The sequence below is a fragment of the Hypanus sabinus genome, chromosome 3, assembly GCF_030144855.1.
Source record: "Hypanus sabinus isolate sHypSab1 chromosome 3, sHypSab1.hap1, whole genome shotgun sequence".
Taxonomy (NCBI): Eukaryota; Metazoa; Chordata; class Chondrichthyes; order Myliobatiformes; family Dasyatidae; genus Hypanus; species Hypanus sabinus.
In genome coordinates this window covers 195090973-195106229 of record NC_082708.1, presented here as the reverse complement: position 1 = coordinate 195106229, position 15257 = coordinate 195090973, and the positions used below count along the sequence as shown (strand labels likewise).

Genomic DNA, 15257 nt, shown 5'->3' with positions numbered 1-15257 from the left:
ATATGAAAAACACAAATATATGTGATCTTACTAGTTCCAAATGCTGGGAATGTACACAAAACAGATTTAGAAGAAAACACAGGTGGAAAGGCCTTTGATAGTTACCCAAGGAGGCCAGCCCCTGCAATCCACATCCTGCACCCCCAACTCCCAGAGCTCGCAAATGTGGCCAACAGCGCCCGATCATCTGTAGACTGCGGTTGTTGAACCGTGTTGGCTGGTGGCTGGCGGGGAGAACAGAGAATGAGAAATTAAAACAAACTATGTCACCACACCATCACGTCATAGAAATGACAGGCAACACTTATAGAAGCAAATGAGCATTCGGTATTTCAGGTTGAAACTTTCAGCGGTACTAGATAGGGTGTGATAGCCAGTATAAAAAGGAGTGGGGAGGAAGTGGAGACAATACTCGCAGGTGATAAGTGGATTCAGGTGAGGTGTATGATAGGTGAGGGAATGAAGACACTGCGAATGATGTCAGAAGCTGAGACATAGCAGACAGAAATGACAAATGGCTGAAGATGATGGAATCTGATAAGCATTCCTGGTATAGAGGGAAGGGAAACACAGGGAGGAATGTGTAAGTGATGGACAGAAGTTGAGATTGGGATAGGGGAGAGGAAAGAGATAGAATGATGGTACCTGGTGGCATCAGAAGAGAACGGAAAGGACAACGGTTACTCAAAACCAGAAGTTACAGAATTCAATGTTCAAATTTGAAGTACAGTTGTCAAATTTTACTTTGTAATTTTACATTATGTTTGGCCCAATAGATAAAATCTCCCTTTGATACTATTACAACTAAGAATCATAAGACAAAGAAGCAGAATAAGGCCATTTGGTTCATCGAGGCTGCTTCACCATTCCATTGAGGCTGATTTATTATCCCTTCCAAATTCATTCTGTGCCAGGATCAGGAATGTCTCAGATTGGGATCACTGCATTCTCAAGAGTGAGGGTGAGCACCAGAAGTCTTGGTACATATTGGTACCAATAAAATAGGTAGAAGAGCTGAGGAGGTCCTGAAGAGAGATTTTAGGGAGCTAAGTAAAAAGTAGAGAAACAGGATCTACAGGGTAGTAATCTCTGGATTGCTGCCTGTGCCACATGCTAGTGAGGGTAAGAATGGGATGATTCGGCAGCTGAATGCACAGCTGAAGAACTCATGCAGGGGCCAGAGGTTCAGATCTATAGTTCATTGGGATCTCTTCTGGGGAAGGTATGGTCTGTACAAAAGGGATAGGTTACACCTGAACCTAAGGGGGTCCAATATCTTTGTGGGCATGTTGGCTAGAGTTGTTTGGGTGGGTTTAATCTAATTTGGCAGGGGAGTGGGAACCGGAGTGATAGTTCTAAAGATGAGATAGTTGGTTTACAACCAGAAGCAATATGTAGTTACATTACTATCAAGTAGAGGCTGATTATAGGGCAAAATTGAAGTCAACAAGGATGAGTTGCAACACAAAAGGCAGGCAAAATCTAAAAGGGCAAATACAGGACTCAATGTTATATTGGGAGAATATAGTATTAATGGTAAGAACAACTCTTGGCAGCGTAGAGGATCAGAGGGATCTTGGGGTCTGAGTCCATAGGACCCTCAAAGCAGCTGCACAGGTTGACTCTGTGGTTAAGAAGGCATACGGTGTATCGGCCTTCATCAATCATGGAATTGAATTTAGGAGCCGAGAGGTAATGTTGCAGCTATATAGGACCCTAGTCAAACCCCACTTGGAGTACTGTGCTCAGTTCTGGTCACCTCACTACAGGAAGGATAGAAAGGATGCATAGGAGATTTACAAGGTTCCTGACGAAGGGTCTCAGCCCGAAATGTTGACTGTTCGTTTCCACGGATGCTGCCCGACCTGCTGAGTTCCTCCAGCTTGTTGTACATTTTGCTTTGACCACAGCATCTGCAGTATACTTTGTGTTTACAAGGATATTGCCTGGATTTGGGAAGCATACCTTATAAAAGCAGGTTGAGTGAATTTGGCCTTTTCCCCTGGAGCGACAGAGGATGAGAGGTGACCTGATAAGATGATGAGAGGCATTGATTGTGTGGATAGTCAGAGGCTTTTTCTCAGGGCTGAAATGGTTGTCTCAAGAGGTCACAGATTTAAGGTGCTTGGGAGTAGGTACAGAGATGTCAGGGGTAAGTTTTTTACACAGAGAGTAGTGAGTGCGTGGAATAGGCTGCCAACAACGGTGGTGGAGGCAGATATGATAGGATCTTTTAAGAGACTTTTGGATGGGTACATGTTGCTTAGAAAAATAGCGGGCTATGGTTAACCCTAGTAATTTCTGAGGTAGGGACATGTTTGGCTGCAGGTTTTCTATGTTTCTATGGCATGTGTGATATTCTAATTAGTGAATAATGGTAGGAAGAAGATAATAGCTGTGAGCTAAGTATAACCATATAACAATCACAGCACGGAAACAGGCCATCTTGGTCCTCCTAGTCCGTGCCGAACCCTTAATCTCACCTAGTCCCACCTACCCGCACTCAGCCCATAACCCTCCACTCCTTTCCTGTCCATATACCTATCCAATTTTACCTTAAATGACACAACTGAACTGGCCTCTACAACTTCTACAGGAAGCTCATTCCACACAACTATCACTCTTTGAGTAAAGAAATACCCCCTCGTGTTTCCCTTAAACTTCTGCCCCCTAACTCTCAAATCATGTCCTCTAGTTTGAATCTCCCCTACTCTCAATGGAAACAGCCTGTTCACGTCAACTCTATCTATCCCTCTCAAAATTTTAAATACCTCGATCAAATCCCCCCTCAACCTTCTACGCTCCAATGAATAGAGACCTAACTTGTTCAACCTTTCTCTGTAACTTAATTGCTGAAACCCAGGTAGCATCCTAGTAAATCGTCTCTGCACTCTCTCTAATTTATTGATATCTTTCCTATAATTATAAATGTCCAAGGATACACATTATATCGAAAGGACAAGCAGGAAAGCAGAGTGGGTAGTGTTGCTCTGTAGGTAAAAAATGAAATGATATTATTAGAAAGAGGAGACATAGGGTTGGAAGGTATTGAATCATACTGGACAGAGTTAAGGAACTGCAAGGATAAAAATACCCTAATGGGAGTTATTTACGGACCCCCAAAAAAGAGTTACAATTTAGCCTATAAGTTAGGATTTAGCCTATAGGTAGTCAGGAGAGGGAAGGGGAATAGACAGGAAGAGCAGAGCACCCCTGTGGCCGTTCCCATCAACAATAAGTATACCGTTTTGGATACCGTTGATAGGGTCGACCTACCAGGGACAAGTTGCAGTGGTTGCATCTCTGGCACAGAGACTGGACCCTCAGCTCAGAAGGGAAAGAGGGAAAAGAGCAGAGCAATAGTGATAGGGGATTCGATAGTTGGGGGACAGACAGGAGGTTCTGTGGAAGAGATCGAGAATCCCGGATGGTCTGTTGCCTCCCTGGTGCCAGGGTCTGAGATATCTCAGATTGAGTTCTCAGTATTCTCAAGACAGAGGGTGAGCAGCCAGATGTCGTGGTCCATGTAGGGACCAATGACATGGGTAGGAAGAGTGAGGAGGTCCTGAAAGGTGAGTTTAGGGAGCTAGGTGCCAAGTTAAAGGACAGGACCTCCAGGATAGTAATCTCAGGATTGCTACCAGAGCCATGTGTAGGTGGGTTTAGAAATAGTAAGATAGTGCAGATCAACACGTGGCTGAAGACATGGCACAGAGGGGAGGGCTTCAGATTTATAGATAATTGGGCAGTTTTCCAGGGAAGGTGGGACCTATTCCGGCGGGACGGTTTACATCTGAACTGGAGAGGGACAAATATTCTTGCAGGTAGGTTTGCTAGAGATGCTCCAGTGGATTTAAACTAGATACGAGGGGGTAGGGGAACCAGAGTGGAGGAACAGATAGACAATAGACAATAGGTGCAGAAGTAGACTATTCGGCCCTTCAAGCCTGCACCGCCATTCTGAGATCATGGCTGATCATCTACTATCAATACCCGGTTCCTGCCTTGTCCCCATATCCCTTGATTCTCCTATCCATAAGATACCTATCTAGCTCCTTCTTGAAAGCATCCAGAGAATTGGCCTCCACTGCCTTCCGAGACAGTGCATTCCACACCCCCACAAATCTCTGGGAGAAGAAGTTTTTCCTTTACTCTGTCCTAAATGACCTACCCCTTATTCTTAAACCATGCCCTCTGGTACTGGACTCTCCCAGCATCTGGAACATATTTCCTGCCTCTATCTTGTCCAATCCCTTAATAATCTTATATGTTGCAATCAGATCCTCTCTGAATCTCCTTAATTCCAGCGTGTACAAGCCCAGTCTCTCTAACCTCTCTGCGTAAGACAGTCCGGACATCCCAGGAATTAACCTTGTGAATCTACTTCCTCTACAGCCAGGATGTCCTTCCTTAACCCTGGAGACCAAAACTGCACACAATACTCCAGGTGTGGTCTCACCAGGGCCCTGTACAAATGCAAAAGGATTTCCTTGCTCTTGTACTCAATTCCCTTCATAATAAAGGCCAACATTCCATTAGCCTTCTTCACTGCCTGCTGCACTTGCTCATTCACCTTCAGTGACTGATGAACAGGGACTCCTAGATCTCTTTGTATTTCTCCCTTACCTCACTCTACACTGTTCAGATAATAACCTGCCTTCCTGTTCTTACTCCCAAAGTAGATAACCTCACACTTATTCACATTAAACGTCATCTGCCAAGTATCTGCCCACTCACCCAGCCTATCCAAGTCACCCTGAATTCTCCTAACATCCTCATCACATGTCACACTACCACCCAGCTTAGTATCATCAGCAAACTTGCTGATGTTATTCTCAATGCCTTCATCTAAATCGTTGATGTAAATTGTAAACAGCTGTGGTCCCAATACCGAGCCCTGTGGCACCCCACTAGTCACCACCTGCCTTTCCGAGAAACACCCATTCACCGCTATCTTTTGCTTTCTATCTGCCAACTAGTTTTCTATCCATGTCAATATCTTCCCCCCAATGCCATGAGCTCTGATTTTACCCACCAATCTCCTATGTGGGACCTTATCAAATGCCTTCTGAAAATCGAGGTACACTACATCCACTGGATCTCCCTTGTCTAACTTCCTGGTTACATCCTCGAAAAACTCCAAAAGATTAGTCAAGCATGATTTGCCTTTGGTAAATCCATGCTGGCTCGGCCCAATCCTATCACTGCTATCTAGATGTGCCACTATTTCATCTTTAATAATGGACTCTAGCATCTTCCCCACTACTGATGTTAGGCTGATAGGACGATAGTCCTCTGTTTTCTTCCTCCCTCCTTTCTTAAAAAGTGGGATAACATTAGCCACTCTCCAATCCTCAGGAACTGATCCTGAATCTAAGGAACATTGGAAAATGATTACCAATGCATCCACAATTTCTAGAGCAATTCCTTTAGTACCCTAGGACGCAGACCATCTGGACCTGAGGATTTGTCAGCCTTCAGTCCCATCAGTCTACTCATCACCGTTTCCTTCCTTCTGTCAATCTGTTTCATTTCCTCTGTTACCCTATGTCCTTGGCCCATCCATACATCTGGGAGATTGCTTATGTCTTCCCTAGTGAAGACAGATCTAAAGTACTTATTAAATTCTTTTGCCATTTCTCTGTTTCCCATAACAATTTCACCCAATTCATTCTTCAAGGGCCCAGCATTGTTCTTAACTATCTTCTTTCTCTTCACATACCTAAAAAAGCCTTTACTATCCCCCTTTATATTGCTGGCTAGCTTGCGTTCGTACCTCATTTTTTCTCCCCGTATTGCCTTTTTAGTTAAGTTCTGTCGTTCCTTAAAAATTTCCCAATCATCTGCTTTCCCACTCTCCTTAGCTCTGTCATACTTCTTTTTTTTTAATGCTATGCAATCTCTGACTTCCTTTGTCAACCACTGTGGCCCTTTTCCCCCCTTTGAATCCTTCCTTCTCCGGGGGATGAACTGATTTTGCACCTTGTGCATTATTCCCAAGAATACCTGCCATTGCTGTTCCACTGTCTTTTCTGCTAGGATATCCGCCCAGTTAACTTTGGCCAGCTCCTCCCTCATGGCTCCATAATCTCCTGTGTTCAACTGCAACACTGACACCTCCGATCTGCCCTTATCCTTCTCAAATTGCAGATAAAAACTTATCATATTATGGTCACTACCTCCTAATGACTCCTTTACTTCAAGATCACTTATCAAATCCTGTTCATTACACAACACTAAATCCAGAATAGCCTTGTCCCTGGTCAGCTCTCGTACAAGCTGTTCCAAGAATGCATCCCGTAGGCACTCTACAAATTCCCTATCCTGGGGTCCAGCACCAACCTGATCCCCCAAGTTCACCTGCATGTTGAAATCCCCCATAACTACTGCAACATTACCTTTGCCACATGCCAATGTTAACTCCCTATTCAACTTGCACCCAATATCCATGCTACTGTTTGGGGGCCTGTAGACAACACCCCTTAGGGTCTTCTTGCCCTTACTGTTCCTCAGTTCTATCCACACAGACTTTACTTTTCCTGATCCTATGTCCCCCCTTGCAAAGGACTGCATCTCATTCCTCACGAACAGGGCCACCCCACCCCCTCTGCCCACATTTCTGTCCCTACAATAGCACGCATACCCTTGTACATTCATTTCCCAGGTCTGATCTCCCTGCAGCCATGTCTCCGTTATCCCAACAACATCATAGTTACCCATTCGCACCTGAGCTTCAAGCTCATCCACCTTATTTCTGACACTTCGTGCATTCAGATGTAGAATTTTTAGCCCATTTCTCCTCTCTCTGTTTAAATCGCTGCCTATTGTGCTTAACCCAGCTCCCTGAACTCCCTTCGGGCTATACGCCCCTTGAATTTTGTTGTCCTTCCTAAATTTACTTATTCTTTCTGCACAGTTAACTCCATGTTCCATCAGACCATCCTTCTGTACATGTGTCCTCCTTATCACTTGTTCTGCCTCACCTTTCTCTACTACACACTTAGTATTCCGGAACCGTGTAGTCCCCACCTGTCCTTTATTCTTCATCTCGCTATCCTCTCTCACATTCTGGATCCCTGCCCCCTGCAAATTTAGTTTAAACCCCCCCCTGAGCAGCACTAGCAAACTTTCCTGCAAGAATGTTAGTACTGCTCCAGTTCAGGTGTAAACCGTCCTGTTGGAACAGATCCCACCTTCCCTGGAACTAAGCCCAATTATCTAAAAACCTGAAGCCCTCCCTCCTGCACCATCCTCTCAGCGACGTATTAATCTGTATAATCCTTCTGTTCCTTGCCTCACTCGCACGTGGCACAGGTAGCAATCCTGAGATTGTTACCTGAGATGTATGGGAGAAGGAAGAAAAAGACAGTGAAGTTCTTTGTACTGATAGAGATAAACAGAGAGGAAGAGGTGGAGGATTTCTTAAATGCATTTATTTTAATGCTAAGAGCATTGTAAGAAAGGTGGATGAGCTTAGAGCATGGATTGATACTTGGAAGTATGATGTTGTAGCTATTAGAAAAACATGGCTGCAGGAGGGGTGTATGATTAGCAACTAAATATTCCTGGATTACATTGCTTCAGGTGTGATAGAATCGGAGGGACAAGAGGGGGAGGTGTTGCGTTGCTTGTCAGAGAAAATATTACAGTGGTGCTCTGGCAGGATAGATTAGAGGGCTCGTCTAGGGAGACTATTTGGGTGGAGTTGAGGAATGGCTAAGGTGTAGTAACACTTATAGGGGTGTATTATAGACCACCTAATGGAGACCGAGAATTGGAGGAGCAAATTTGTAAGGAGATAGCAGATATTTGTAGTAAGCACAGGGTTGTGATGGCGGGAGATATTAATTTTCGACACATAGACTGGGAAGCCCATTCTGTAAAAGGGATGGATGGTTTGGAGTCTGTAAAATGTGTGCAGGATAGTTTTTTGCAGCAATACATAGAGGTACCAACTAGAGAAGGGGCAGTGTTGGATCTTCTGTTAGGGAATGAAATAGGTCAGGTGATGGAGGGATGTGTTGGGGAGCACTTCGGGTCCAGTGATCACAATGCCATTAGTTTCAATATAATTATGGAGAAGGATAGAACTGGAGAAGGGTTGAGCTTTTTGATTGGAGAAAGGCTAACTTTGAGGAGATGCGAAAGGATTTAGAAGGAGTGGATTGGGACAATTTGTTTTATGGGAAGGATGTAATAGAGAAATGGAGGTCATTTAAAGGTGAAATTTTGAGGGTACAGAATCTTTATGTTCCTGTTAGGTTGAAAGGAAAGGTTAAAAGTTTGAGAGAGCCATGGTTTTCAAGGGATATTGGAAACTTGGTTAGGAAAAGGAGAGATCTACAATAATTATGGGCAGCATGGAGTAGATGAGGTGCTCGAGGAATATAAAGAATGTAAGAAGAATCTTAAGAAAGAAATTATAAAAGCTAAAAGAAGACACGAGGTTGCTTTGGCAAGTAAGGTGATAATAAATTCAAAGGGTTTCTACAGTTATATTGATAGCAAAAGGATAGTGAGGGATAAAATTGATCCCTTAGAAAATCAGGGTGGACAGCTATGTGTGAAGCTGAAAGAGATGGGGGAGATTTTGAACAATTTCTTTTCTGCGGTATTCATTAAGGAGAACAATATTGAATTGTGTAAGGTAAGGGAAACAAGTAGGGAAGTTATTGGAACTATGACGATTAAAGAGGAGGAAATAAGAGGAATATAAAAGTGGATAAATCTCTGGGAATATTTTCAAGTCTTCAAGCTAAGATTTTTGATAAAATTTTTGCATCAACATTTAATAAAGAAATCAGTCTGTATGAAGAACATTCAGCTGGGTTTTTTTTTAAGAATAAGAGAAATAGAAGCTTCATAAAAAGATTGAGGGAGTTTACCTGATTTAAAGGACTCTGATAAAACAGAGGATAAGTAAGGTGTAAGAAACGTCGTGTAAGTTTTATGAAACATCCCCAGGAAAGCCATCAGGTCCTGGGGTCTTACCAGAATGTAAAGCACATATAGCCTCAGCCACTTCTTCATTGGAAATAGGCTGATCTAACTGTATTAGGCTATAAGCAGACAATGTAGGAATGTTGATATTACTGAAAAAAGCATTCATATAGGTATCATCTGAAGAAGAGTCAGACTGATACAATTTGAGGTAAGAGTCTTTAAATACGTTGTTAATTTCAGAATTGTTAGATATCTTCGTACCATTATCTTTAAAAATTTCTGTGATTTGATGATTATCTGTAAAAGATTTTAAGCGATTAGCTAAAAAACTATCTGTTCTATCCCCGTGAATGTAAAATTGAGTCTTATCTCTCAACAGCTGTGGCTTGATGGGAGATGCCAGAGAGTAGTGGTGTGCCTCAGGGATCTGTACTGGGTCCAATGCTGTTTGTCATATCCATTAATGATCTGGATGATGGGGTGGTAAATTGGATTAGTAAATATGCAGAAGATACTAAGGAAGGTGGCGTTGTGGATAATGAAGTAGGTTTTCAAAGCTTGCAGAGAGATTTAGGCCAGTTAGAAGAGAGGGCTGAACGATGGCAGATGGAGTTTAATGCTGATAAGTGTGAGGTGCTACATTTTGATAGGAATAATCCAAATAGGATACACATGGTAAATGGTAGGGCATTGAAGAATGCAGTAGAACAGAGTGATCTAGGAATAATGGTGCATAGTTCCCTGAAGGTGAAATCTCATGTGGATAGGGTGGTGAAGAAAGCTTTTGGTATGCTGGCCTTTATAAATTAGAGCATTGAGTAGAGGAGTTGGGATGTAATGTTAAAATTTTACAAGCATTGGTAAGGCCAAATTTGGAGTGTTGTGTACAGTTCTGGTCATTGAATTATAGGAAAGATGTCAACAAAATAGAGAGTCCAGTGAAGATTTACTATAATGTTACCTGGGTTTCAGCACCTAAGTCACAAGGAAAGGTTGAACAAGTTAGGTCTTTATTCTTTGGAGCGTAGAAGGTTGAGGGGGGACTTGATAGAGGTATTTAAAATTATGAGGGGGATTGATAGAGTTGACATGGTTAGGCTTTTTCCATTGAGAGTAGGGGAGATTCAAACAAGAGGACATGAGTTGAGAGTTAGGGGCAAAAAGTTTTGGAGTAACACGAGGGGGAATTTCTTTACTCAGAGAGTGGTAGCTGTGTCGAACGAGCTTCCAGTAGGAAGTGGTAGAGGCAGGTTTGGTATTGTCATTTAAAGCAAAATTGGATAGGTATATGGACAGGAAAGGAATGGAGGGTTATGGGCTGAGTGTATGTCAGTGGGACGAGGTGAGAGTAAGCATTCAGCACTGACTAGAAGGGCTGAGATGGCCTGTTTCTGTGCTGTAATTGTTATATGGTTATAAATTTCAACAAGAGATAGAAAACGTGAGCCAAAATGGCAATGTTACAATAGTCATGGGGGATTTCTATATGTATCTACACTGGGAAAATCAAGTGGTGCTGGATTCCAAGAGGGGGTTATTCTAGACTGTCTCCGAGATGGCCTTTTAGAATAGCTCATGGCTGACCTCATCAGTTCATCAATTCCAGACTGGGTGTTGGGCAATGTACCAGAATAAATTAGAGAGCTTAAGGTAAAGGAACCCTAAGAGAAAAATGACCTTAATATGATTGAATTCATCTTAAAATTTGACAAGAAGCTACAGTCAGATGTATCAGTATTACAGTGGTGTAACATGAATTACAGAAGCATGCGAGAGGAATTGGCCAGAATTGATTGGGAAAGAACACTGGCAGGAATAATGGCAGAGTAGCAATGACTGGAACTTCTGAAAGCAATTTGGAAGGCACAGTATATACACATCCCAAAGAGGAAGAAACATTCTGAAAGCAAGATGACACAACCATGACTACCAAGAAGTCAAAACCAACATAAAAGCCAAAAAGAGGGCATATAATACAACAAAAATTAGTGGGAGAATTGGGAAGCTTTTAAAAACCAACAGAAGACAATTAGGAAAGTCATAGGAGTCCAAAGACGGAATACAGAAGTACACAAGCCAGTAATATTAAAGAGGATATCAAAACGTTCTTCAGATATATAAAGCACAAAAGAGACGGGAGAGTGGATATCCGACCAGTGGAACATGACGCTTCATGTGTAGTAATGGCAGACAAGAAAATGGTGAATGAATTGAATAAGTGTTTTGCATCTTCACTGTGGAAGACATGAACAGTATGGTGGAAGCTCCAGGTATCAGGAGTAATGAAGTGCGTGGAGTTACCATTACTATGGAGAAGTATCTTGGAAAGAATGGGTTATGGAGTACTTGGTGACACAGGGCGGGATAAGACAAAGTCAGCATGATTTCCTTAAGGGAAAATCTTGCCTGACAAACCTGTTAGAATTCTTTAAGGAGATTACAAGTAGGAGAGATAAAGGGAATGAAGTGGATGTTGTATATTTAGACCTTCAGAAGGCCTTTGACAAGGTATCACACACAAGACTGCTCACCATGGTAAGATCATTGGCAGATTGGTAGGAGGCAGCGAATGGGAATGGCCGAGCAGGCTCAACAGGCCAAATAGCCTATTTCTGCTCCCATGCCTTATGGTCTTAAAATTTCAAGGTCTGAAGGTTGATAAGTCACCAGCACCAGATGGTGTACACCCCAGGTTTCTGAAAGAAATAGCTGAAGAGATTGTGGAGGCATTAGTAATATCCTTTCAAGTATCACTACATCCTGGAATGGTTGCAGAAGATGGGAAGACTGCAAATATCACTCCACTCTTCAAGAAGGAAGAGAGGCAGTCCTCACACTGTCAAGAGTCTTGCCATTAATGCTATATTCTGCCATCATATTTGACCTATCAAAATGAACCACCTCACACTTATCAGGTTGAACTCCATCTGCCACTTCTCAGCCCGGTTTTGCATCCTATTGATGTCCTGCTGTAACCTCTGACAGCCCTCTACACTATCCACAACACCTCCAACCTTTGTGTCATCAGTAAATTTTGTCTTGCCTTCTTTATAACTGCATCGATATTTTGGGACCAGGTTAGATCCTCAGGGATCTTGACACCCAGGAACTTGAAGCTACTCACTCTCTCCACTTCTGATCTATGAGGATTGGTATGTGTTCCTTCTTCTTGCCCTTCCTGAAGTCCACAATCAGCTCTTTTGTCTTACTGACATTGCATGCCAGGTTGTTGCTGCGACACCATTCCACTTGTTGGCATATCTCGCTCCTGTACACCCTCTCGTCACCACTTGAGATTCTACCAACAATGGTTGTGTCATCAGCCAATTTGTAGATGGTATTTGAGCCACACAGTCACGGGTATAGAGAGAGTAGAGCAGTGGGTTAAGCACACACCACTGAGGTGCACCAGTGTTGATCGTCAGCGAGGAGGATATGTTATCACCAACCCACACAGACTATGGTCAACCGGTTAGGAGGATCCAATTGCAGAGGGAGGTAAAGAGGCCCAGGTTCTGCAGCTCCTCAATCAGAATTGTGGGAATGATGGCATTAAATGCTGAGCTATAGTCGATGGACAGCATCCTGACGCAGGTGTTTATGTTGTCCAGCTGTGTGAAGAGCCATTGAGATTGCATCTGCCATTGACCTATTGTGGCAAATTGCAATGGGTACAGGTCCTTGCAGAGACAGGAGTTCAGTTTAGTCATAACCAATCTTTCACTGTCGATGTGAGTGCTACTGGGTGACAGTCATTAAGACAGCCCACATTCTTCTTTGGCACTGGTATAATTGTTAACTTTTTGAAGCAAGTGGTAACTTCTGCCCATAACAATGAGAAGTTGAAAATGTCTTTGAATACTCCCGCTAGTTGGTTGGCACAGGTTTTCAGAGCCTTACCAGGCACTCCATCGGGACTTTCTGCCTTGCAAGGGTTCACTCTCTTGAAAGACAGTCTAACATCGGCCTCTGAGACAGAGATCACAGGGCCATCAGTTGCATCCTCGGCTTTTGGTTTGGGAATGTGCAGTAAATCTTTGTAGGCACACACTCATCCACACAGGTTTTAATGAAGTCGCTAACAACTGCAGCACACTCATCCAGATTCAAAGATGAATCCCTGAATACATTTCAGTCCACTGATTCAAAGCAGTCCTGTAGGCTAGTTAGATTAACCTCAGTGGTTGGGAAGATGTTGGAATAGATGATTAAGTATGAGGTCTTAGGGTACGTGGGGGCACATGATAAAATAGGCCATATTCAATATGGTTTCCTCAAGGGAAGATCTTGCCTGGCAAATCTGTTGGAATTCTTTGAAGAGGGAACAAGCAGGTTAGGCAAATTGATTGATGTTGTGTACTTGGATTTTCAGAAGGCCTTTGACAAGGTGCCACACATTAGGCTGCTTAACAAGTTATAAGCCCATGGTATTACAGGAAAGATTCTAGCATGGATAAAGCATGGATAGGCAGGATAGTAAGAATGGGAATAAAGGGAGCCTTTTCTGACTGCCAGCGGCTTGAGGTGTTCCACAGGGTCTGTGTTGGGACCGATACTTTTTACGCTGTATGTCAATGATTTGGATGATGAAATTCATAGTTTTGTTGCAAAGTTTGCAGATGGTATGAAGAAAGGTGGAGAGGCATGTAGTTTTGAGGAAGTAGAGAGGCTACTGAAAGACTTGAATTGAATTGAATTTACTTCTTACATCCTACACATACATGGAGTAAAAATCTTTATGTTACGCTTTCATCTAAATGTGCAATGCGCAAACATAGTAATTTACAATCATTTATAATAAATAGAACAGTCAATGTAACACAGAATACACTTAAATCAGCGTGAGTTGATCAGTCTGATGGCCTGGTGGAAGACGTTGTCCCGGAGCCTGTTGGTCCTGGCTTTTATGCTGCAGTACTGTTTCCCAGATGGTAACAGCTGGAACAGTTTGTGGTTGGGGTGACTCGGGCACCCAATGATCCTTTGGGCCCTCTTTACACACGTCTTTGTAAATGTCCTGAATAGTGGGAAGTTCACATCTACAGATGTGCTGGGCTGTCCACACCACTCTCTGCAGAGTCCTGCGATTAAGGGAGGTACAGTTCCCATATCAGGCAGTGATGCAGCATGTCAGGATACTCTCAATTGTGCCCCTGTAGAAAGTCCTTAGGATTTGGCGGCCCATACCAAATTTCCTCATCGTCTGAGGTGAAAGAGGTGGTGTCGTGCCTTTTTCACCACACAGCTGGTGTGTACAGACCATGTGATGTTTTCGGTGATGTGGATGTCAAGGAACTTAAAGGTGTTTACCCTCTCAACCTCAGATCCATTGATGTCAATAGGAATTAGCCCGTCTCCATTCCTCCTGTAATCAACAACCAGCTCTTTTGTTCTTGTGACATTGAGGGAGAGGTTGTTTTCTTGACATCACTGCGTCAGAGGGGTGACTTCTTCCCTGTAGACTACCTCGTTATTGTTTGAGGTAAGGCTAATCAAAGTAATGTTGTCGGCAAATTTAATTAGCAGATTAGAGCTGTGGGTGGCAAGTTATGGGTATACAGGGAGTAAAGGAGGGAACTTAGTAGACAGACCTGAGAGGCTCCTGTATCGAAAGTCAGAGGGGTGGAGGTGAGGGTGCCCACCCTTAACACCTGCCAGCGATCTGACAGGAAGTCCAGGATCCAGCTGCACAAGGCAGGGTCAAGGCCGAGGTCTCTGAGCTTTCTGTCATGTCTGGATGGAACTATGGTGTCGAATGCTGAACTGTAGTCCAAGAATAGCCTTTTCACATAAGCATCCTTCTTCGCCAGATGTGTAATGATAATATCTAGAGCAGCGGCTATTGCGTCGTCTGTCGATCGGTTGTGTCGGTAGGTAAATTGTAGGGGGTCTAGTTTGGGTGGTAGCAGGCTGCAGAAATAATCTTTGACCAGCCTCTCAAATCATTTGCATATTATTGAGGTGAGTGCAACAGGATTCCAGTCATTCAGGCATGTTACCTTGGTCTTTTTTAGTACAGGGATATGGTGGATAATTTGAAGCAGGAGGGCACTCTACACTGGGAGAGGGAGAGATTAAAAATGTCTGTAAACACACCTGCCAGTTGTGCTGCGCACATCCTGAGTACCCACCCTGGGATGCCATCCGGTCCCGCAGCCTTTTGACTGTCCACTCGTTGGAAACATCTGCATACCTCAGCCTCAGAGATGACCAGGCTGCAGGTTGTAGCGGTGGCTTTCCTCAGAGGCTCAAAGTTAGCAACATCGAACTGAGTGTAAAAGCAAGTGAGCTCATCTGGGACAGAGGCTGCGATG

General features: G+C 43.4%; 1 protein-coding gene across 4 annotated transcripts in view; it reads right to left on the bottom strand.

Annotated features, from left to right (window-relative positions):
• fbxo41 (F-box protein 41) overlaps positions 1-15257 on the bottom strand; it is a 519821-nt gene that overhangs the window by 171107 nt on the left and 333457 nt on the right. For all 4 annotated transcript variants that reach the window (XM_059965939.1, XM_059965936.1, XM_059965938.1 and 1 more), the window contains exon 10: positions 106-224. In XM_059965939.1, the coding sequence (XP_059821922.1) occupies positions 106-224 (119 nt within the window). The remainder of the gene's footprint in view (positions 1-105; positions 225-15257) is intronic.